Source organism: Canis lupus, chromosome 1, assembly GCF_003254725.2.
Source record: "Canis lupus dingo isolate Sandy chromosome 1, ASM325472v2, whole genome shotgun sequence".
Lineage (NCBI taxonomy): Eukaryota > Metazoa > Chordata > Mammalia > Carnivora > Canidae > Canis > Canis lupus.
In genome coordinates, this window is record NC_064243.1 from 35,936,647 (window position 1) to 35,962,235 (window position 25,589).

The 25,589-nt window shown below is 37.3% G+C and overlaps 1 protein-coding gene across 10 annotated transcripts in view; it reads left to right on the forward strand.

The window, feature by feature from the left end:
* The window catches only part of UTRN (utrophin), a 497,383-nt gene that overhangs the window by 221,355 nt on the left and 250,439 nt on the right, over window positions 1-25,589 (forward strand). For all 10 annotated transcript variants that reach the window (XM_049113409.1, XM_025422487.3, XM_025422483.3 and 7 more), the window contains 6 exons: window positions 4,486-4,636; window positions 5,896-6,071; window positions 9,896-10,031; window positions 11,988-12,137; window positions 15,273-15,348; window positions 23,256-23,470. In XM_049113409.1, coding sequence (XP_048969366.1) covers window positions 4,486-4,636; window positions 5,896-6,071; window positions 9,896-10,031; window positions 11,988-12,137; window positions 15,273-15,348; window positions 23,256-23,470 — 904 coding nt within the window. The remainder of the gene's footprint in view (window positions 1-4,485; window positions 4,637-5,895; window positions 6,072-9,895; window positions 10,032-11,987; window positions 12,138-15,272; window positions 15,349-23,255; window positions 23,471-25,589) is intronic.

Below are 25,589 nucleotides of genomic sequence, written 5' to 3' on the forward strand. Positions count from 1 at the left end.
CATTGCAACAAGTATCCTCCTTACTACCCATCACCCATTTAGCCCATACCTCCCCCCACCTCACCTTCAGCAACCCTTAGTTTGTTCTCCATAGTTAAGAGCCTGTTTTATGGTTTGCCTTTCTCTCTCTTTCTTTCCCTGATGTTCATCTGTTTTGTTTCTTAAATTCCACATATAAGTGAAATCATATGGTATGTGTTTTTCTGTGAAATGACTTATTACATTATATGTCAACTAACTAGAATTTAAATAAAAACTTGAGGGATCCCTGGGTGGCGCAGCGGTTTGGCGCCTGCCTTTGGCCCAGGGCGCGATCCTGGAGACCCGGGGTCGAATCCCACGTCAGGCTCGCTGCATGGAGCCTGCTTCTCCCTCTGCCTGTGTCTCTGCCTCTCTCTCTCTCTCTCTCTGGGTGACTATCATAAATAAATAAAAATTAAAAAAAAAGAAAAAGAAAAACTTGAAACAAACAGAAAAAGAAATAAAACTAATCTATGGGGAAAAAAGCTTTTCATCTTTGTTGACCTGTCGTAAAAGTAAGATAAATACCATGAAAATATAAATCAATCATCTTTCTTTGAAAACTGTCTTATGCCTCTTTAACACTGGTGCATGGTATTAATTTTCATGTTTTTCCAAATAAGTAGTTTTCCAACCATCTTAGGTAAATAATGAAACCCCCTTTTTCTGGATGAATTTCTTCCCTTTCTTTGAGCCACTTATTTCTTCCTTCTTATCATGGATCCTTGGATCATCATGTATCTTCTCTCCTAAGAATGTCTTCTCAGGTATTCATCCTCTTTATTTCCTTTGGTGGTGAACAAAGTTCAGACCTCTCATCTTGAACTTAGAAGCTTTTTAACAGTGTTCTCCAGGTGGCCTAATTTCTTATACCTTGGGCATATTGCTCAGAAAGAATTTCCTTCATTCATGTCACACAAACTTGATTAAATTTTTCTTTACCTTCCAGTTTCTGATTCTTTTTTTTTTTCCTTCCAGTTTCTGATTCTTACTCAGAATTCCATCTTCTGCAAGGAGTAGTTTTCCTTCTTAATTTTCTCAGTCATTCTTTTTCTATTATTTAAAAAGTTTTTGAAATTCAATTTTAAGACTTTACCCATCCACCTACCTCTGTATACTTGTCTATCCGTCTGTCCATGCACCATCTGTTTGACCAATATTTACTGAGTAAATGACTAATTCAAGGTATTCATATAAGTAGCTACATATAAGTAGTTATAAAAGGGTTATAATGCAGATGTACTAATAGATACAGTCTCTGTCTCAGGGTCCAAATGTACATAGTAGAAAAATAATGACAAGCACTTATTAAATAGTGCTATGGTGGGGAAAATACAGGACCGTGCTAAGAACCTTCAAAGATGAGAGAGAGAGAGAGCACGTGTGAGTGCACTGCTGTTGAGGAAATGAAAATAGTCCAACAGAGTTAGAACTCATAGCAGAAAGATGAAACTAGAAAGGTCTGAAGGGACTCTATTAGAAGGACCTTATATATCACGTTAAGTACAGTTGACTCTTGAACAACATGGGGATAGGAGCACTGACTGCCCCTGCAACGTAATAAAAAGTATGTGGGGGAACCTGGGTGGTTCAGTGGTTGAGTGTCTGCCTTTGGTCAGGTCATAATCCTGGGGTCCTGGGATCGAGTCCTGCATCAAGATCCCCAAAGGGAGTCTGCTTCTCCTTCTGCCTATGTTTCTATCTGTGTCTTCCATGAATAAGCAAATAAAATCTTTTTAAAAAGTCTGTGTATAACTTTTGACTTCCCCAAAACTTAACTATTACTGCTTACTGTTGAGTAGAGCCTTACTGGTAACATAGTTTATTAATGTATTTTGTATATTATATGTATTGTATATTGTATTCATATAATACAGTAAGCTAGGGAAAAGAAAATGTTATTAAAATCATAAGGAAGAGGAAATATATTTACAGTATTAGAAAAATCCATGTGTAATTGTAGGGAGCCATGACAGTATTTTATACCAAGGGAATGAGAGTTTGCTGATTGTAGAATACACGGTAGAAGACAAGACTGAGAGCTAAGGGGACCTATCTGTGCTGCTCACATGATAATAACTTGATTAGGATAGTGACTGTGGAAGTAGAGATTAAGGGAAAAATTGAGAATTAAATAGTTGAATCAGTAAAATGTGATTGGTGGGGTGTCCAGAGTAAAGAAGAGGGAGAAGTAAAAACTGAATCCCAAGTCTTGGGCTTGAGGATGTAGGTAGGTGGTGGTACCATTGCCAGAGATAGGGTACATCGGTGGTGAGAAGAATTTGTGGGGAAGATGGCAAGACCAGCTGAAATATTAGAGAGAACAAACAAATATGCTTATAGTTCAGGTCTAAATCAAGGCTGCAGTAAGGCTGGGACTTGGAGTCTGATTCTCTGGAGGTCCACAGCTCATCACAATACTCTGCTGCCTCCTCTGCAAGCTGGTTGGGTTAGAGAGGAGGTGATGATGGCTTTGTGAGTCCTACCTGAACATGCATCTCCTCCTTTCCTTTCCTTTCCTTTCCTTTCCTTTCCTTTCCTTTCCTTTCCTTTCCTTTCCTTTCCTTTCCTTTCCTTCTTTCTTTTCTTTTCTTCTTTTTTCTTTTCTTTTCTTTCTTTTTTCTTTTCTTTTTTCTTTTCTTTTCTTTTCTTTTCTTTCTTTTCTTTTCTTTTCTTTTCCTCTTCTTTTCTTTTCTTTTCTTTTTTTTCTTTCTTTCCCTTCTCTTCTCTTCTCTTTTCTTTTTTCCTTTCTTTCTTTCTTTTGACTTCCTATTTAATCCATAGCTATGCTGCTTACATTAGTTTGAGATTTATGTTCCATTACAATGATACTTATTGTTACTAAATGTCATGTTTGTATTCTCAAGGTCTTCAGATCTTTGAGGCAGCCTTTTTTTTTTTTTTAGCAATTTTCTATTCACTATTACAACATTTGAAAAGTTAGCATCTATGTTTGTTATTTAGTTATTGCATAGTTTTATGAAATGTCATGAAAATTGCCTCTATATCTTCTCTTAGTGATGTGTTAGAAGTGCTCTTATTTTTGTCATGCCCAATAGAATGCTGCTTCTCTCTGGGCACTCAAAAAATATTAACAGCATTTTCAAAGTGATTTTCATGGAAGAAGGGAACATGAACATTTTTAGGAGTTAGTGATGCCAGGGACCATTTCATTATTTTTTGAAATATTGTTAAAATCTCAGGGATACCATCTAACCCTCTCCTAGCAGTGCTACTTTAAAAGAAAAGGCATAGGGAAATTTGTTAGGATCCTAATTCAACAAAGATTTTTCTTAATTCAACAAAGATTTTTCTTCTAACTTAATGTGTTCCAAATGTGACAAGAAGTGTAGTGTGACTTTATCTCCTTTCTAAAGGAGTTATGTTTAAATAGAAATCTTGATAGCTCTTTCATTGACGAACAGTTCTATGCTATGTGAGCACCTCCATACTGTTCTATTATCAGATAAAGGGGACACTCCACATTAGCCATTGCACAGAGGGTATTGACTGGCTGAGGCTGCCATCCTAAGATGCCATCCACAGATGGGGTGGCTTAAACAGCAAACACATTTCTCTCAGTTCTGGAAGCTTAAAGTCTAAGGTCAAGGTGCCAGCAGGGTTAGTTTCTAATGAGGCCTTTCTTCCTGGCTTGCAGATGGTCACCTTCCCACTGTGTGCCTACACATTGTAGCCTTTCCTCTGTGTTCTTGCAGGGGGAGAGAGAGAGAGAGAGAGAGAGAGAGAGAGAGAGAGAGAGAGAGAGAAAGAAAATGATCCATTTGTGTGTCTGTTTCTCTTCCTATTAGGACACCCGTCTCCTGGGATTAGGGCTCCCCTCTTATGACTTCACTTAACCTTAATTACCTCCTTAAATTCCCTCTTTCTCCAAATATAGTCACATTGGGGGATGAGGGCTTCAACATATGAATTTTGGGGGACACAATAGGTCCATAACACAGAGATAATAGAGCGCAAGGAAACTTTGGGGGTTTTTCGCCTTTTAGATTTTGTTCTAGCTGGGAACTACGTATTCTGGAAATAAAACTCCTCTTTTTTCCCCATAAGAAAATAGAATAATTAATCATATTTTACATTTCATGGTATTTAACATGTTAAGTATGGAAAGTTGGGTGGGTTAGTGTGGCTGCAGCTAATCAATCTTGATTTTCCAAGCTGGAGCAGGCTGTCTTTTCAGGTAAAAAGCTGCCCAGTGTGTTTGTATATGTATGCCCACATGTTAAGACAGGGCAGGGCAGGAATCTTCTTGATATGATGCATGTTTCTCTAAGAGGCATCATTAACCATAATCTTTCATGAAAACTGGTCTTAGAGATCAGTGAGCTGTGAATTCACTTGTTTGGGGGCATTCAGTTTCGATGAGACTTGAATTTCCATGTTGGAAAAATTGCCTCTAGACAGTCCTGGAAACTTTGGAAACCTCTTTTGTTTTTTGTCCTCTAGTCATTTTGATAGGGCTGTAGAAGAATGGAGACAGTTCCACTGTGACCTTAATGACCTCACACAGTGGATAACGGAGGCTGAAGAGTTATTGGCTGAAAGCTTTACTCCCGATGGTGGCCTTGACTTGGAGAAAGCTAGGATGCACCAGCAGGTGAGTGCTCTCCATCAGAGGGTAGGGGTCTGCTCAACAGGTGGCACATTTCTTTAGGATGTGCCATTTAAGGCTGATTTTGAAAGGAAGGACTAAATATATTAACTTTTCAGGAATATGTAGAGAACCTATAAATTTGTTCCAGTTCTCCTTTCCAAGTTCCAAAATTTAAGAAACATTGGCGTTTAGAATTTTTTTTATTTATTTTTTATTTTTTTGGCATTTACAATTTCTAATTAGGGTTTTAAAAATTTAAGTTAAAAGTGCTCTTTAATGGTTAATGGAAAAAAATTTATCTTTAAGGTTTTATGTTCAGTGTAACATTTGTTAAATTTTGTATATAAGACTTTATTAAGGACAGAAGGATATCTGCATATCTCACCTGTTTTCTGTACTTTAATACTCTTCATCTTATTTTTCTTTGCAGAATTGGTAATATTCATACAAGGAAATTATTCTGGAGCTGAGTCAGGGCCACTGCTCATGTGAATCTAATTCAGTCTCAGGGAAATATAACATAATAGCTAAATCAGTTCTGTTAATATTGGGTCTTTAAAAATAATGGTCAAAGCAAGCAAAATTTCAGTTTACATTGTTAAAGATATTTTCTCTTTTATTAAATCCTTAAAATCTACTTTATGTAGAAGTCTCGCAAGGAGTTAGAACATGTAAAAAAAAGAAATTAGAACATGCTTTTATTTTTTTCATGAGCATGTTAATTTTCATGAATTTTACTTTTAGAGTTATAGATAAGAACTTAAATTTGACCTTACAATATCCTTTTTTAGTTTGTTACTTAAAAATTTACAGACTTATAAAGCCATATCTCAATAAAATACACACTGAGGTTTATTTACATATGCTGGGACATAGGAGTTGTAGTGGTCTATACATATATATGCATTTAGAAATGCTTTCAAGCACATATTTGGAAGAAGAGAAACAGTCCACTTTACTCAAACATAATTGATGCTTAGGCTTCAATATAAACAGCTGTTATTTACATTATTGGTTGTCCTCTTCCAGTGTATTTTGCATGGTGACGTTCAGGAGAATGGGTTAGATTTCAAAATAGATTATTCCATTTAGTGTGTTGATTGAGATGTTAGTAAAGTGTTTTAAAATGCCTTTTTCATGAGCAGAAAGATTCTTCTAGGACTTTCTCTAACACTTAAACTGTACCTGGTACACATAGTAGCTTTGTGCATCCATTGCATAGTTAAGTAGTGGAGTTCATCCTGAGTTGTACTCTGTTACAGGAACTTGAAGAGGGGATCAGCAGCCATCAGCCCAGTTTTGCAGCCCTAAACAGAACTGGGGAGGGGATTGTACAGAAACTCTCCCCCACGGATGGAAGCTTCTTGAAAGACAAGCTGGCAGGTTTAAACCAGCGCTGGAATGCCATCTTTGCAGAAGTGAAGGACCGGTGGCCAAGGTGATTTAGCTGTAGTAACTTGAGGGCACAGGGGTAAAGATATTTTGGTAGAGCCTTTTAAGATGCAATCAGATGAATTCAAAAAATCTTCTATTGTCTGATATCACGATAGGAGTTGTACTGACATTTACCTCTATTGTGATGTTCTCTATTTTTAGAATTTTGTCTCACTGTATTTTTAGGCGACCTGCAAAGCCTCACTTTTCTACTCAGTCATACAATGTGAAAGATTTATTTTTCTCATTTTTGACATTTTAGTATCATGTGGTGACTATGTGGCAGGAACTTGAAGTAGGCGAAGAGCAGTCTTGACTTGCAGTCTCAAGATCTGGGTTTGGGGTCAGACTTCTTACACATTTCCTGATTGGGCCTTGGGATCTTCCTCTAAAATCCCTCTTACTTGGTTATTCTTAAAGTCAAAGGGTGTGTTACATTCATATATGCCAGTGCTTTGTAAATAGTATAATTCCTCATCTATGTAATATAATAAACATAATGAAATATTGTTTGCTTTTATGTCAGATTATGTTATAATGCCCAGCTTTTACTGAGTGTCTTCTGGTTGCAAACATGTTTGATTACCAGGGAATATAGTACTGAACATTACAAATTATTTTATATGTTACTTTAAAATTATTTGAAGTTATTTTTGAGATTCAAGATTTAATGGTGGACTTCTACTTTGCTTAACATGTTTCACCCCATTAATGATCTTATTTTTAGGTTGATGTTAGTTTGGGTTGGAAAGTCCTCTTTTTTTTCTGCTAATTTTAACTCTGTAGATGATGTGTTGGTTGAGGAATAAGCTATCGTTTTTGTTAAAAAAAACTAACCTAATATTTTATTAAGTCCTATTTCATAATGTGAAATACAACAAAAAATATGGAACTATGAATATTTGGCATATGGCAGCTTTTTATAAAATAAAATCATCTATTATTTTGTGTGTTTTGGTAAGAGGCAACTGATGGCTTGTGCATTTGGGTGGAGAGATTGCCATGTGGCAGAGACTGTGTTTGGCACCTGGCACACATTGTTTCATTTTATCCTCTCAACTCCTCTGAAAGGACTTAGACCTATTGTGCAGCTTTTGAAACTAAGGCTCAGAGAGAAGAGGTTAAGTAGCTTGTCCAAGTCTCATACAGAAAGTTAGTGATGGCATGAATTTAGGCTCTCAAATACTGTGCTTGAACAAATTCGGCAAGACCATAGAACTCTCCAAGGGGAGGGATCTTGAAGCTGAGTGTTGAAGCATTTGTAACAATTTCCCATAAATTAATCCTCGAGAGGGCGTTCTAGGGAAACGAGTAGAACAGGCTAAGGTTGGAAGCATGAGATAGCATGGCCAGGTGAGAGATCTGCAAAATTATATGATGAGGAGGGTTCGAGGGACCCTGGGTGGGATTGGAAGCTGAGGTCCCAAAGGGTTTTATGTGCCTAGCTAACGCATTTGCATGGAGAGTTCTCCTAGTTTGTAAGTCATCTAGCTCCCAGGTCATCTTAAGGAAAAAGATGTACCTGCTGGCATGATATTAGCAATAATAGCAGAAATTCTCCTAAAGATTTTCAAGTGGGTCTCTGGGGAATATGGTAATTATTGCTCTAGGAACTAACAAGGTGAAGCTAATACATATTTTACTCATCTTGAGGACAAGATAATAATGAATCTCTTCTCCAGCTTCTTGTATTTTAACTAGAGCAATATTTATTTTCATAAATTTATGTTTAAATTCATTTCAAGTTGTAACTTATCTTAAATTGGGGCCACCTTGCAATTTTAAGAGCTTGTATGTGTACTGTTATCAGAATCATTGAGGAATAACACAGTGTAATTTGTTTTTATATTAAGTGCTTGTAGTTAAATATTTGCACAGTTCATCAACGTATGCTGTTATTCCTTAATGAGCAATTGTTATCTCCTGTTTGAACATAAATTTATAACTTGTTTTTACTCTTAGGGATAACATTTAAAATAGATTATATTTTGCTGGTTTGCAGATGAAAATTTTGTGTGACTCAAGTATATCTTCTTGAAATTACTTGATGTTAGTTTTTTTCATAGATATATTTTCAAAATACTGTTAGTCATGATCACACAACATTGGAAATATAAATGCCAGCCTTTTTTTTTAATACAAGGTTTAAGGGGATCCCTGGGTGGCTCAGCAATTTAGCGCCTGCCTTTGACCCAGGGCGCGATCCTGGAGTCCCGGGATCGAGTCCCACGTCGGGCTCCCGGCATGGAGCCTGCTTCTCCCTCCTCCTGTGTCTCTGCCTGTCTTTTTCTCTCTATGTCTATCATAAATAAATAAATAAATCTTTAAAAAAATAAATAAATACAAGGTTTATAATAGTGTTTGGGTGCTTACAAAGTTGTTACATTAACTAGTCTTCGATATAGAGGGTAAATTACCTGTTTTGGTATTGTCAGTGTATAACAATTAGTACCATTGCTTTCTTGCTTGATTGATTTTATCTTGAAGTAATGTTCCCTCTTGAAGGATACTTAAAAATGTAAACTTGTAATTTTTTAGTGATTTTCTTTAGTTTTTAACATTAAAATACTCTTCTTCAAGTATTACTCTCTGTTAAATATACAAATATTTCTTTAGCATTCGATTATATTTATATATTGCATCATGTGTTAGGTATTTTGTGATTAAAAAGTCATAGCCATAAAAAATGTAAATTTTTATTCAGGTTGACACAATGCAATTAATTAAAAAATTGCACTCAATTTTTAAACCAGCAGCTAATAGCCACAACTATAAAAATGATGATACCACCACCAAGCTGTAAATAGCTTGCAAACCCTCTCTGAAAAATATATAATCTTGTTCATCTTATGAGTTCTAGTCATATTCTCATCTTCTGACAGATGGTTTATATACTTATAAATGTTATTCTTATAACATTTAAAAGATCTAATTAAGGCAGTTCCTTTTTTATATTCATATGACTATTTGTTTCCTTATATCCTTTAAAACTTTTGCTTTGTTTCTTCTAGATCTCTTTTTATAACTTGGTGCTATATTCAAATATAATACTTATTTTAACGAGCTAACAAAATTTCCATTTTTTCTTAGACTTTCCTAATACTTGTAAAAATTTTCCATTCTCAGTATCTTGCCTTGTTCTTATTCTTTTCTTCCTATGAATAAAGTAGAGTAATGGTTGCCACCTAATGTGAATAATATGTCATATAATGATGACTTTTTATCTTCATGCACTACTCAAAGAAAATTAGGTTTTTCCTTTTTTTTGGAGATAAAGACATTTTCTTTCTTCTTCTTCTTCTTTTTTTTAACCATCCATTATGTTGTACAATGGTCTGTAGCTTAAAATCTTTGGTATTGGGACTCCTGGGTGGCTCAGCGGTTGAGCATCTGCCTTGGGCTCAGGGCGTGATCCAGGAGTCCGGAAACGAGCCCACATTGGGCTCCCTGCAGGGAGCCTACTTCTCCCTCTGCCTATGTCTCCGCCTCTCTTTTTTTGTGTCTCTCATGAATTAATAAATAAAATCTTTTAAAAAAATCTTTGGTATTAAATTTCTGCAGAATTTTTCATAATGGGAGAAGATAATGCATAGTTTCAGTGTTTTTTAATTTAATGAAGGTAGAATTTTTATTCTCATATTACCAAATAATCTTTAATATTGCAGCAAGTATACATTACTATTAACACTCACTTAAAATATATATTAAAGATAATTATTGAGAATTTTTATGTGTGGTGTATTTAGTCAGGATATCCAAAGCAAATATATAATGTTCTTCCTAGTTGGATAATTTTTGTCAATGTTTTTCGATAATATATTCTTTTAGGCTAAAAGGAGAAAATAAGCAGGTGATGGAATATAGAAGAAGACTAGGTGAGATTATGTGTTGGTTAACAGAGGCCGAGAATGCCATGCAAAAGAGATCAGCCGCTGAGCTGGAAGAAAACTTTCAAGAACTGACAGTAAGTGGTTTATTTGTTTCCGTATTTGCCAGTGTTTTTTGGTGCATGAACACTCACACCAAAAATAAGATATTGCATGACTGAAGAAGAAAATGGGAAGAAGCTTTGCACTATGTGGTAAATGTGGTGAACTTTCATGAGGAATTTTTTTTTAAGAGCTGATATAATTTTGTTCTTGCAGAGGCAAGGTTTCACACACAGAAAAGTGGTAAATCATGTATCCTCAGTATTAGATCAAATATTTTTAGGATATTTTAAAGAGAGTTTATTTTAGAATATAATAGTATTGTGAAGTATAGTTCTTTCCTTTTAGATTGAGAAAATAATAACTTGATTACTCACTATAAAATTGAGTTTTACAAGAAAACTCAAAGTGACTTGAGAGCAACTCATCTCAGCGTACTTCAGGCTTACCATGATGGTTTTATGAATCAAATATCCTTTGTTGATCCACAACCAACAGGAATTGTTTATAGTTGTATATGTATACAATATATAAAAATACATAATTATGGATATATGTAAATACATTAAAATACATTTTTATATCTATAAATTTCATAATTTTTGTGTTAAGAATTAAAACTTATTGCAGAACAATAAAACTTATGTGCTCACATTTTTACTAAAAAAAAGAAATTGTGTATGAGTGTTGATACATGTGCTGAAGGCACATGTGCATGCATTAAAGTATGCCTGAAAGGATACTCACTAATTTGATTAAAGATTTTAAGGAGGATGATTGAGGCATTTTGGGAAAGAAACTTTGCATAATGATGAAAAATACATGGCAAACGATGACTAAGAGTTCTTTTCAAAATGTGACAAATATCTAACAAACTTGTTCCTTTTTTTTCTTTTTTTCAAGACTCTATGTATTTATTCATGAGAGACACAGAGAGAGAGGCAGAGACACAGGCAGAGGAAGAAGCAGGCTCCATGCAGGGAGCCTGATGTGGGACTCGATCCTGGGACTCCAGGATCATGCCCTGGGCCAAAGGCAGGCACTAAACCGCTGAGCCACCCAGGGATCACACTTGTTCCTATTTTATCTAAAAATTTCAATAGTTTTCTTGGAACATTCCATTTTGTAAACAATTTGGGGACAGTCACAAAGAGTGGGGCAGTATATTAGGGTAGGTAAAGAGAAGGTAGAGATGGATGCATAAAATGTTCCTGGTGCTTCTTTTTTTGCCTTTGATTAGAATACACATTATTTTCATTATCTAAGGACAGTATGTTAAAGTATCAAAGAAAGTATGATGTGATATGACCCTGTTTAAGAGATGGGGGTCGAGGAGGGACCAGAACACAACTTCATACAAATGCATCCTGAAAGTGTGTGTTCATTCCTGGATCAGTTACAGTTTGTTAACATAAGTTTAGGCTTCTTACAAATTTATTTTCCAAGAGAAGTTAAAGACAATAGAAGACATTCATAAAAATATTTTAAAGAGAGGTTTTTTTAAAAAAAAATATTTTATTTATTTAAGAGATAACAAGCAGGGGGAGCAGCAGAGGGAGATGGAGAAGCAGACTCCCCTTGGAGCAGGGAGCCCCAGATGTGGGGAGCTCAAATGTGGGGAGTCTCAGACGCAGGGAGCCCCAGACACGGGGCTCCATACCAGGATCGCAGGATCATGACCTGAGCTGAAGGCAGATGCTTAACTGACTGTGCTACCCAGGCAGTCCTTCCCAAAGAGATTTTTTTTTTAATTTTTATTTATTTATGATAGTCACACACACAGAGAGAGAGAGAGAGGCAGAGACATAGGCGGAGGGAGAAGCAGGCTCCATGCACCGGGAGCCCGACGTGGGATTTGATCCCCGGTCTCCAGGATCGAGCCCTGGGCCAAAGGCAGGCACTAAACCGCTGCGCTACCCAGAGATCCCCCCAAAGAGATTTCTGATATAGTTCTTGACCTTATAACCACAACTCTATTCTGACTCTTTTAGGACTTAACCCAGGAGATGGATGTACAAGCTGAAAAACTCAAATGGCTGAATAGAACTGAATTGGAAATGCTTTCAGATAAAAGTCTGAGTTTACATGAAAGAGAAAAAATTTCAGAAAGCTTAAGAATTGTAAATTCAACATGGAATAAGGTGTGCATTAAGGATTACTGTGATGACTCTCTCATCGTTATTGATTTTGTTGTCAAAGGAGTGAGATCATGTAACTTTTGCTTTTAAGTGTATCCAAATTTGGGCACGTTTACTAATGCTTTTTAGTTTGTGATTATTATTTTTTCATCTGTCATAGAAACTTATATTCTCAGAGAATACTTTTTATTTTAAGTGGGATATTTTGGTCTGGGGTTTTTATATTATATACTATATTACATAAAGAATATATTTCAGAATGAGGCAATAAAATGCCAAATAAAATTATAAAGTTGTAAATTAAGAGCATTAAAATAATTCTCTGATGTTGCACATGACTTTTTACCTATGTAGGTTTATTTTTATTGATTTTATTCATTTAATTATTTTTATTTTTAATGATTTATTCATTTATTCATTGATTTACTAGGTTCCAGGTAGAATGTAATAGCATATGCTACGAATATGACTAATACAAGATCCTTTTCCTCATGCCATTATTATTATTATTATTATTATTATTATTTGCAGTTAAGACAATCACAAGCAGATTAAGTAATAGATTTCTATTTCTTTTGCGCTGGTACACACCATCTCAGAGTGTGAGGTCTGTCTGAAATACTGAATGGATATGTCTCTGTCCCTGGTTTGGTAGATGCCTTATTAGTCATTTTTCCCCCTTCTTGATCCTCTTGAAATGATAGCCATCATCCTGTATCTAATGATGCAGATGCTTTAGTGATCTAGACTCTCTAATTGAGAATTACTGCCTTGATGATTCACTATTACTGATGACTCAGATGTGTATATCTCTGGCCTTGACCTGTCTCCAAACTCTAGATTTGCATGTACAGTGGCCTGTTCAGCATGCCCGCTTGGATGCGTAATAGGCATCTCAAACATACAAAATTGAGTTCCTGTCCTCCACCTCTTCCTTGTGCTTTACTGTACTTCTCCCATCTCAGTTGTTGATAATTACTCATTATTCTTTGGCCAAAACCTTTAGAGTCAATCTAATGTGAGTTATATCTCAATTTTAAAAAACTCCAAAGCTTGGAGTCACCATTGTCAGCTTCTTCTTCAAAATACATATCAACTTTAATGGATGATTTGATGAATGGCTACATGGCTAGATACATGATAAAACAAATATAGTGAAATTCTAACAACTGTCAATGTTGGGTGGTACAACTGGTATTCTCTGTATATTTTTTTCATTTTTTTTTTTAGGTTTGTGGAATTTCAGAAGTTTGACTGCTTTTCGCTAACATCATTGCCACTAACTTGTTTTTAAGCTGCCATCATCTCTTGTCTTGATTACTGCCATGGCTTTCTCACTGGTCCCTGCTTCCTCCTTGGCTCTTTGTCGAAGTAGCCAAAATATTTGTTAAAACTTAATTCAATCCAAGTAACTCCTCTGAGCAAAGCCCACTAAGTGTTTTCCATCTCACTCAGAATAAAGGCCAAAGTCCTTAATGTGACTTATTAGGCCCCTGATGTTCTGGCTTCCTGTTTTCTCCCTAACTTCGTATTCTCTTCTCTCTGCCTTACGCTCCTGTCCAGACATGTTGGCTCTCTGTCAAACATGCCAGACTCAGCTTGTGCGTATTCAATCAGAGCACACATCTATTTTTAACATAAAGAATGACAGTGAACATTGTGTAGAATAGGGCACCCTGGTTAATTTGGGGGCACTGTGTTAGACAAAGCCAGAACTACCTTTATCATAGGATTCCATGTAGAATTTACTCTACTTAGGTAAATTATGACTGTTCAAGGTCAGACAATGCTTATTGTGCAGAAAATTTTGATACATGCCTGTTGGAAAAGACTAACCTAAGGTATTTCATTCATGCATGCATTTATTCATTCAGTAGTTTTTGATGGGACTCTTGCTTTATGCCAGGCACCATTTTTAAGAATTAAGAATACAGCAAAGAGTATGACACTGCTTCTAACCCAAAGAGTTTATTGTGGATGAGACAAGTAGGCAAGCAGTTATAACATAGAGATATCCATAGGGACATAAAGATAGAGCACTTACCTGGCTTTGGGTGGTAATCATGGAAGATTTTCTGAAGGAGATCATATCCATGTTAGTTTATAGAGAATGAATGAGTATGGGTCAGATGAATAATGGGGGAAGGGCATGGCAGGGAGGAGAAGCAGCAAGTGAAAGGGTCTAGAGGAGACAGAGAATGAGCATGGTGCATTTGGGTCTTGGAAGTAGCTTAGTGTGAAGTGGATGGACAAGAGATGCTTGTAGAGACCAGATCCTAATGGCCTCAACATGCATCACAAGGAAATTGAGCTCCACCTTGAGAACAGTTTACCACCTGGAGAGCAGTGGGCAGCTACTGATGGGTTTCAATCAGAAGAAGGTTACATTTTGAAAGATCACTATAGCTGTACAGTAGAGTGGATGGAGCGATCCTAAGATAGATAGCCTTAGGACATCAGGATATGAGGTAACTCCTCTGAACAAAGGCCACTATCCAGATCAGGAAAACTGATCTGAAATGGTCAATTAGAGTCATTAGACTGCCTTGTGAAGGGGGTTATCAGGAAAATGGATGATGAATTCAGTATTGGACATGTCTGAATATCCAGTTGACAAATGAGCTGGACTAAAAGATGTATTTTTTGGAGTCTTCAGCCTCTTAAGACTCCATATGATAAATGAAACCATTAGAAACCAGGACACAGAGAAAGCCAGGGTCAAGGGTAAGAAGACCAAAAATCCTACCCTGTAGAATGTCAGTATTTAATGGATGGGCAGAGGAGAATGAGCTGGTGAAGGATGCTTAGAAGATCCATCAGAGAGGTAAGCATAAAGACAGGATTGCAGAATAAACAGTATCCCAAGGAGGGGGAGGGATAGCATTAAATATTCCAAAGGGCTCGGCCAACTGAGGACTGGATGGCACTCTTCACAGTAAAGTCAGTGGCGGCGGGTGGTAGGGGAGAGGAGGGTGCTCTGGGAAGACTGCAGTGGATATGAAGGTGGAGACAGAAGCTCAGGCGTTGAGGGGGAAGAAAAGCAGCAGAACTATCACTTAGAATAACACTTCCTCTTTCAAAAATATAATCATCTTTATTTATATAGTATTCTTCTTTTTGTTTGGCCTGATGCTGTAGATATGCAGAGAAGTGCCTAGCACATTGAAGGAACACATCCAGGAACCCTGTTCTGTGTCTCAGACAAGAATTGCTGGTAAGATACAGTTTATTTCTTAACCAAAAAGTTTTTTTTATAAGCATAACAAAATTTTATGATTATAAGTATCATATGTGAGTTAGAAAAACTTATTTAAAAACACAATGCCATTGTGATTTATTATTCTACTTTTCAGTTATTTGAAAATAATTTTTTTTTTTTGAACACAAGACAGGGATCCCTGGGTGGCTCAGTGGTTTAGCGCCTGCCTTTGGCCCAGGGCGCGATCCTGGAGACCCGGGATCGAATCCCACGTCGGGCTCCCGGTGCATGGAGCCTGCTTCTCCCTCTGCCTGTGTCTCTGCCTCTCTCTCTCTTTCTCTCTTTCTCTGTGTGACTATCATAAAAAAAAAAACACACACACACACACACAAGACATATGTCACTGCCCGGTGTGTGCAAGGCATTCCTTTCCATGGCACCTAAGACTTCTCACCCTTCCTGGGCCTCCTTTGCAGAGGCCGCTGAAGGCAATGGGAAAGTCAGATGCGGGATTGAGGAAGATCTTCTGGGGACCTGCAGTTTCTCAGGACATTGGCTATAATCTGCTATGTTAACGTGTTCTGGTGTTGTGTTAATTAGACACTGATCATGACTGAAAACAAAAAGTTTAGATGGATATCCTTGGAACCAGATGGGAGATGGGGATTTAGAAGAGTTCTCCATCCCAGGGAAGGTATTTACTGACAAATGATGATGACTAAGATTGGGAGAAAGAAGAGTTTTCTCACTTTTTCATTTCCATATCTCTTTGTCTGGAATAGAGGGCAGGCTACTGAGCCAGTAGCCACTGTGGTCACTGCTTATCACTGCCTTGTGGGCTCTCAAGACCTCCTTGCCCTGCTCTTCTTCTGTTGAGTTACCAGGCAAACCCCCAAGTGTGATGAACCCTAATTTTCCACTTTCTCTGTGCCAGCTGATTCTCTCCCTCCTCCTCTTCCTCTCCTTCCCCTCCCCTCCTTTTCCTCCTTCTTCCCTCTGCTTTGCCTCACTCTTCCCTGTCCTCCACCCACCATCCTTGCCCTCCTTTTCCCTCTTCCTTCCCCTTTCCCTTTTCCCTCCCCTTCCTCCTTCTGTTTCTCATTAGGATTCTGAAAAAGTGGTTAGTGACAAGATTTTTAAAAAAAAAACTTTTTTGAGAGCAGCCCAGTGGCGCAGCAGTTTAGCGCCGCCTGCAGCCCAGGGCATGATCCTGGAGACCTGGGATCGAGTCCCACGTCGGGCTCCCTGCATGGAGCCTGCTTCTCCCTCTGCCTGTGTCTCTGCCTCTCTCTCTCTCTGTGTCGCTCATGAATAAATAAATAAAATCTTAAAAAAAAAACTTTTTTGAGGTTGCAAGCTTGGTAAGGGCCAAGTTAGTGTTCTGTTTTACTTATATTTCTTAGTACCTTGCACAAAAAAAATACCTGGGGCCTGATTGGTTGGTTGATTATATTAAAACTATTTGAATTAACATGTGGGCACTGTTGCCTTGCAAACACAGCTCCATTCTATACCTACAGGGAACAGACTTGATGCATTTTATGAAAGAGCAATAGGTTATCGTACCTTTTTAAACATCATTGTGACAAAGTAACAGAGAATATTTTAATACACATTTAGAAATATAGAAAAGCTAACAGCAGAACTATACCTTCCAGTAGGTTAAATCGTAATGAATAAGATATTCATCCCTGGGACAGGTAAGAGACCTGAAACTTATTTCAGTATGTCCTTCTCCTCCTACACAGTGTTCTAATTCAATTTATTCTTCTTTTTATTGTGTTAGAAAAAGAAAACCATTTTTTAAAAGATTATTTATTTATTCATTCATTCATTCATTCATTCATTTATTCATTCATGAGAGTCACAGAGATAAAGAGAGGCAGAGACACAGGCAGAGGGAGAAGCAGACTCCATGTAGAGAGCCCAACATGGGACTCGATCCCGGATCTCCAGGATCACGCCCTGGGCTGAAGGTGGCGCTAAACTGCTAAGCCATCAGGGCTGCCCTAAAATTAACCATTTTTTAAGTGAACAATCCAGTGATACTTAGTACATTCACAGTATTGTGCACTTCAAACCTCTGTCTAGTTCTAAAATATTTCCATTATTCCAAAGTAAAACCTCTTACTCATTTAGCACTTTCTTCCCATTCCACTCTACCCCCATTTTGTGGTGACCACCAACCTGTGTTCTGTCTCCATGGACCACCTAGTCTGGATATTTCTCATACAGTGTTTCTTTCACTTGGCATATTGTTTTTGAGGTTGATCCAGACGAACTTCTTGCTAACCATCCTCGAATGGATGCTCAGCACTGGTAGACAATCCTACTGCACTTTTTTCCGAGTGCTCCTTGTTCCCATCTCTCAACTAATGACCTCTTTTCGTTTTTAAAAGATAAAATACTTTTTGTCCAACAAGATCTTATTTTTCCCATCAGAGAATCCCTATAAGTAGGTTTACCTACATCTGTTCTCACAAACTATGCGTACTTCCTTCCTATGCCATGGAAGAATGATCTCCCTTTCTTTCTAAGATCATCTCCTCCACTTGTGCTTTGGATTACAGCTTTTCTTGATTTTTTACTTACCCTCCTTCTCTCCTCCCTACTGGATCATTCTCACTGGCATATATTTGATGCATGCAGCTCTCATCTGTGCATTTTAACTGATGTATAATGTTCCACCGCACAGATCCACAGCGGTCCTCAGAGCTCTCTCTTCTAGTATGCTTACCAGTTCCATGGCATTAGCCATGTTTTAACTTTAGAGGGTTCAGCCAGTTCTTAGGCCAATACATTTGAAGTCACCCTTGACACTTCTCTGTGTTTAACATCTAATCCATCAGCAAATTGTTAGTCCCTTGTCTCATCCCAGCCACTTCTATGGTCTTGAACACCATCTGTTTCATCTGTGTTTCTGGAATAGTCTCTCACTGTCCTGATTCTACTCTTGCCTTACCAGTCTTCCGTAGTCTATTCTGATAGCAGCTAAGTCACGCTTTATAAACATACATTTTATTGTGTCACTCCTGGCTCACCACAATCTTGCTGTCTCTTTCGTCATCCATAGTGAGTGCTAAAGTCTTACTGTGGGCCAGAAGACTATGATTTGCCTGCTGTCCCATAGCTCTAATTTCATTTCTTATCACTTTTCCCTTTGTTTATTCTACTTCAAATGCATTGGTCTACTTGCTATTTCTAACATGCTGAGGATGTTTCCATTTATGGCTTCTGTGCTTGCTGTTTATTCTTTCTTCTTCAGATGTCCTTTCAGATCTCTACATGTTCTACACACTCCCCTTCATTCAGTTCTCTCCTCAAATGTCACCTTAGATAGGCCTTTCCTGACCTTGCCCACCATATCTCAAATATATCCTGTCTCTCTCCATCTTGGATTGCTTTTACTACATATCCTCTGTCCATTTACCCCACCAGAATGCAGGCTCCATGAGGGTGGGCTCTTCGTCTTGCATACTCCCATACCTGCAGCATCTAGAAGAGTAACTTGTACACAGTAGGCCCCCTACTAGATTTTTGAAGGCTTGAAACAATGAATGTTTAGGTTGTTTTGGGTTTTTTAAACTATAAAGAAAGTTACAGTGAAGATTGGACAGACTGTTATGTGAGGTATTCTTTAGGGTATATAGTAGTAGAATTGCTGGATCATAGAATATGGATAACTTCTACTTGACTAGATACTGTCTAGACCCTTTGTTCCAGTTCACACTTCCACCAGCTGTGGGAGGGCTCTCATTGCTCTACATGTTATCAGAACTTAAACATTGTGTTCTCAGGACCCCTTTATACTTTTAAACATTATTGAGGACCCTCAAAGAGCTTTCCTTGTGTGAGTTATGTTTATAAAGATTTACCTAATTAAAAAACAAATTTGAAGAATTATGTATTAATTTGTTTAAAACAGCAATATCCATTTATTGTTAGTAAAAATAATATTTTTTATAAATATAATGTTAGAAATGAGTTTTTTCAAGACAAAAACAAATTTAATTAGAAAAGTGGCATTGCTTTACATATTTGAAAATCTTTTAGTGTCTGGGAAATTAGAGGACACCTGGATTCTCATTTCCACTTCTGCATTTAGTTTGTTACGATATCACATGTCATGTAGCCTTGAGTAAAAAAAATACTCAAAACCACAATGAAATACCACCTCACGCTGGTCAGAATGGCTAAAATTAACAACACAAGAAACAACAGATGTTGGCAAGGATGTGAAGAAAGGGGAACTCTCTTGCATTGTTGGTGGGAATGTAAGCTGGTGCAGCTACTCTGGAAAACAGTATGTGGGTTCCTCAAAGAGTTGAAAATAGAGCTACCCTGCAACCCAGCAATTGCACTACTAGGTATTTACACCAAAGATACAAATGGAGTGATCCGAAGGGGCACCTGCACCTCAATGTTTATAGCAGCAATGTTCACAATAGCCAAACTACACACAAAGGCCAGATATCTATCAACAGAGAAATGGATAAAGAAGATATGTAATATAACTCAGACATCAAAAAAAAAAAAAAGAAATATTGCCATTTGGAACAACATGGATGGAAAAAAGAGGGTACTATGCTAAGTGAAATAATCGGTAAAAGACAATTATATGATCTCATTCATATGTGGAATTTAAGAAACAAGCAAGATCATAGGGGAAGGAAGGGAAGAATAAAACAAGACAAAATCAGAGAGAAACAAACCATAAAAGACTCCTAGGCATAGGAAACAAACTGAGGGTTGCTACAGGGGAAGGGGTAAGAGGATGGGATAACTGGGTGATGGACATTAAGGAGGGCACATAATGTAATAAGCCCTGGGTATTATAAGACTGATGAATCACTGAACTCTACCTCTGAAACTAGTAATACACTCTATGTTAATTGAATTTAAATTAAGAGAATGATTAAAAAAAAGAATGAGCATGAAAATGTAAATCACTCATTATGATAATCATAATTTGGGCATCCACAGCCCTTGGAAGGATTTCTGGGTACTTAGAGCTTCCTAGATCCTACTTTGAGAGCCTGTGACCTATAGAGATAGGGCATTTCATTTCAATTAGCATTTTCTCAGATACTTGTGTGATTGAGCCCTTTTTCCATGTTTATTTCTTTCTTGTTTCCTCTTTCATGGATTGCCCATTGATATTTTTGGAGTTTAAAAAATTATTTTGATTTCAAATTCTTTGTTTAGAGTGTACATTGCAAATACCTTCTTCCTTAGTCTATGGCTTCTAACATTTTTGTTAATGTTGACATTTTCAGAATTCTTTAACATTAATGGTCTATTAATAGCTTCCCATTTATGAGAGTTTTTAGAGCATTTTTAATACTTTCAACTCATATTCTTTTTTAAATTAATTAATTTATTTTTATTTTTATTTTTTTAAAGATTTTATTTATTTATTCATGAGAGACACACACACACACACACACACACACACAGAGAGAGAGAGAGAGAGAGAGAGAGAGGCAGAGACACAGGCAGAGGGAGAAGCAGGCTTCACGCAGGGAGCCCGATATGGGACTTGAGCCCAGGTTCCCGGGATCACACCCTGGGCCGAAGGCGGCACTAAACCGCTGAGCCACCAGGGCTGCCCAAGATTCTTTTTTAAATATTCTCAACTAACAGTTGTACAGTTTTAGTTTTCATATTCAGGTCCTTAATCCATCAAGAACTAATTCTCTCAGGGTATATATGAGGTCAAATTCCATACCATCGTCTTCCTGCTCCAGCTTTGGGTGTCCACGCTTGCCAGTATCATTTATTGACCAGTAAATTTCTCCTTATTGATCTTTAATGCAATCTGTGCCAAGGTCAGATTTCTCTGCCACCTATGGACTGTGGCTCTTATCTTCCAGTAGTCTCTTTGAATGTCTGGGTCCATAAAACAGTGAGTTAATCATTCGTTATTAGCTAAGTGATACAACTAAATATCGGATAGGGCATAACCCTCCAACTGTTTTGGCTGTTTGTGGTCCTTTTCTATATTGATTTGTTTTTTGTTTTTTCTCTTTTCTCTTTCTCTTTTTTTTTTCTATATTGATTTGAAAATCAGACTTTGAATATATGATTTTGTCAAGTTACACACAAACTAGCTGGGATTTTTATTAGAATTGCACTTACTTTACAGATTGACTATATTTTTGGAAAATTATTTGTCTCACTTAATATACCATATGCTAAAGTGGATTCCAGATAGATCTAATAATTAATTTGATGCTCTCATTTCAAAGCTAAAGAAAAGCAATAACCAAACTTCCATTCTTAAAAACAAAACAAGACAAACCAGAGAAAAAACAAAAAGTAGAAAAAATATTTATCTCATCTTTAGAAAAGACAAGAGTCTAACTTAAAAAGTTCTAGGAAAACATTCCCTCAAGACAAATTTGTGGGTTTGATCACTGCGTTTGTTATCATCTATATGTTAAAAAGAAAAAAAAATTTAAATCCTAAAGTAGAAATGTTATTTTCAGCAATGGCAAAGGCTCATCTTTCCTGTAAAAAGAATTCATCCCAACTGATAAGAACACAGTTATAAATTATACCATATTTAGTTAATAAACATAAAAGTATTTGTGTTCATTGACAATCAAAAAAAACAATAAATGAAGACAATGGTGAAAGATGTGTTTATCCACGGAACTAGAATATTGTCCATGTGGATGTAGGAATTTCATCTGTTCCACACACTGCTGCTGGAAGTCTAAATGTTCGATTGTTAAGGAAAACAATTTGTCAATAAGTATTAGATACATAAAACTTTTTCATTTTCTGATCTAGTAATTCTACTTTGGGAATTTATACCAAGATGATAATCAAAAATGTGCAAAATATGTAAGATAATCCTTGCACATTCTTTTTGAAGTAGAATTTCAGAATCACTTTAAAGTAGCTGCAGTGCAGGATAGGGGTTAGCTAAAAGTTAGTATATATGTAGATTATAACAGAAGTATTCACAATGATTTTGGAGCTGGGGCCCAGAGGTGCAGGGGCACCTGGCTCTGGCTCAGGAGGCTCCCAAACAGATGAGTTCAGCCACTGGCCGCTGAAAAAATCCAAAAGCAGAGGAAACCAGTGGTGGTAAAATAAGAAACAAACTTATTTCAGTAAGGCCAACATCAGGAAGACAGTGGACTAGTGTCTCAAAGACTGTCCCCAAGGTGCTGAAAATCTTTCCAGATTTATTTTAGGAAAATGTGGGACAAAGGTCGGTGGGTTACCTGCAGGTGGGTGGTGAAGGTCAAGTTAGTGAATGCCCTGTCATCAAGCGGGTGGGGTCTTGCTGGGTCAGGGTGGTTGTTATTGCTTGAGAGGTTTGTTTCAGGTGCTATCAGGGGATGCTTTGCCCTCAGGGTCTTTTGCCTGAGTTTAGCGTACACTGGAAAGCAGAACTTAATTAGAAAATTTGAGGTTGAAATGGAGGTAGTTGAAGCCCCCTTTCAATTTTATTAAGAATGACCCATACTCATATTATAAAAGTTAATTAGAAAAGAATAGAAAGTAAGAATAAATTGACATTATAATTAAGTCAAGCATCTTAAAATAAAAGCGCGGTCCTCATTTTCCTATGATTGATTTATTTTTTATTTTATTTATTTTATTTTCTCATGGTGTCAGTGTTCGTTACTTCTGAGTTTTCCTGCCCTGGAATCTTGTGGGATGATTTAATTGATTTAATTGGCTTTATGGCTACCATGGATATGTAGATACTACAGGAAATGCCATTGTCATTTTAGTATGAAGAAATAAAAACTTTCTACAATTTTTTTTAACTTAAACTGCATTTCATTTAAATACACACACACACACACACACACACACACACACACACATCACCCCTAGGCCACCACAATCAGAGTAATATCCTGTTGATGTATTAATACTTTGCCATGTTTTCTAAATTTCAGCTCATCCTGGTGTCCAAAAGGTGGTGCTAGTATCATCTGCGTCAGATATTCCTGTTCAGTCTCCCCGTACTTCGGAAATTTCAATTCCTGCTGATCTGGATAAAACGATCACAGAGCTAGCTGACTGGCTGGTCCTGATCGACCAGATGTTGAAGTCCAACATTGTCACTGTCGGGGATATAGAAGAGATCAATAAGACAGTTTCCCGAATGAAAGTAAGTACATAGCGTAGAGACTTGTCAGGGAAATACCACAACACAGAAACAGACAAGATCTGTTTGGATCTCCTTTGTTTGTCCTAAACTCTGGGACAATGAGCTTTAAAAAACTCTTTATCTGTCAAAGAGCCATGCTATGTTTGGTTAGTTCCGAAGAATAAAGCTTTTCTTGCCTTTCTAGTCTTTTCGTGAAATGAAGTTTACCCACTTGAAGTAGAGATTCAGTGTATTTTAAAATCTAAAACTGATAGACCATCAAGTGAGGCACATTAACACAAATGTAAATTCATGTGAGATTTAATGCCTACTGCGATGTAGGATATTTTCCTATAGCACCTTTTCAACCTATATTTCATAATGAGCTTATTTAATTGCTGACTTTAGAAATAAGCATCTCCTGATTAGAATTTTGTCACTATACATATGCCATCTAATAGAAATGTTTGATATTCACTGTGTGCTAGGTTCTAGGCTATGTGTCGTGTAGGGATTCTAAAAAGAACATACCAGATAGAAATTGTGAATGTGTCGTACAATAGTTACAGCGGCTGTTGCTTTTATTAGGTGTTGAATCTGTACTGGGTGGTTTTCTAAGTGTTTTAAATATATCATCTCATTTATTTTTTTGACAGTCTTTTGAGGTGGGTGTTGATTTTATTCTCAGTTTACAAATATTCCTGAAGTGAGGCAGAGGCACCAAATGCACATAGGTAGACAAGTTGGCTGCAGCAAAGCAGAATCTAAGAGCAGCGGAGGATAGGTCTAAGCCACCTGTTAGGGGAGCCAGGGTGAGGAAGGAGGGTAGTTCACAGTGGTGGAAGGCAGACCGTGGAATGTTGACCCCTGGAGATAAATGCATGTAGGGAACAGAGTGAATGAAGTCATGAGGTAGGGGAGTGTGAAGGATGTTGGGTCAACATTTGTGCAATAAAGAAATGTAGTGCGAAGTCAGAGAGCAAAGACAGGTCCAAGTTCACTTTGGAAAGAAGCTTGTTGACTTGCTAGGTCTAGGCTTTTAGTCTGTAAGCGGTTGGCAAGCATCTTTTCGCCCTTTTTTCCTTTTTTTAATGGTGGGGGCAGACTGATGATAAACAATGCTTTGCTTTGATGAGAAGACTGGGACGCTTTTTAGTGCTGAGGATAAATCGGAGGTGAGAGATGCTTAAAGCAAGCAAAAGAGCCCTTTCTGAGTGACTAAGATGATGCTGTTGCAATTAGCAGAAATCAGGAATAGAAGAAATGGGCTGTGGATGAGGTTTTGAGTGATTTAGTTTTGGGTATGTTGTGTTGAGAGGTTCTTGGGCCATTTAGAATGAAATAATCAGCCTTCATTGAAATGTCTCTCTGGGATTCAGGATTACAAGATGTGAGTAATCCATTTAGAAATAATATTTGACACTTCAGGGCTAATTGAAATCTGCAAAATTAGTGAATTTATGAAGAGGAAGAGCTGAGAGAGAATCTGCTACCCTGTTTGTACTTATGGGGAATTGCATTTTCTAATCTTTATGGCTATTTATTAGTTTTGTGCTTTAAAAAAAAAGATTTATTTATTTATTTATTCATGAGAGACACAGAGAGAGAGAGAGAGAAAGAGAGAGAGGCAGACACAGACAGAGGGAGAAGCAGGCTCCACACCCGGGAGCCCGATGTGGGACTCGATCCCAGGACTCCAGGATCTTGCCCTGGGCCAAAAACAGGTGCTAAACTGCTGAGCCACCCAGGAATCCCCAGTTCTGTGCTTAAAACACACTATATTCTGATTTTTAAAAACTCTTTGCCGCTGTTAATTAGTACTGAGACAAACTCTCTAGCGCAGCGTTTTTCATGTCTGAGATTATTTAATTTGCAATTATTCCAAAGCATTTTTTGAATGCCTCACTACCATTCCTGTAGGTGACTTTGTTTGTGTTTGTATCTCATGTAGGGCAGATACATGAGGTGTCATCAGAAATCACTGCCAAGGTTTTCAGACCATTTTTCCGAAGGAATTTTCTTTTCTTTTTTTTTTTAAATATTTTATTTATTTATTCATTAGAGACACACACAGAGAGAGAGAGAGAGAGAGAGAGAGAGAGAGAGGCAGAGACACAGGCAGAGGGAGAAGCAGGCTCCA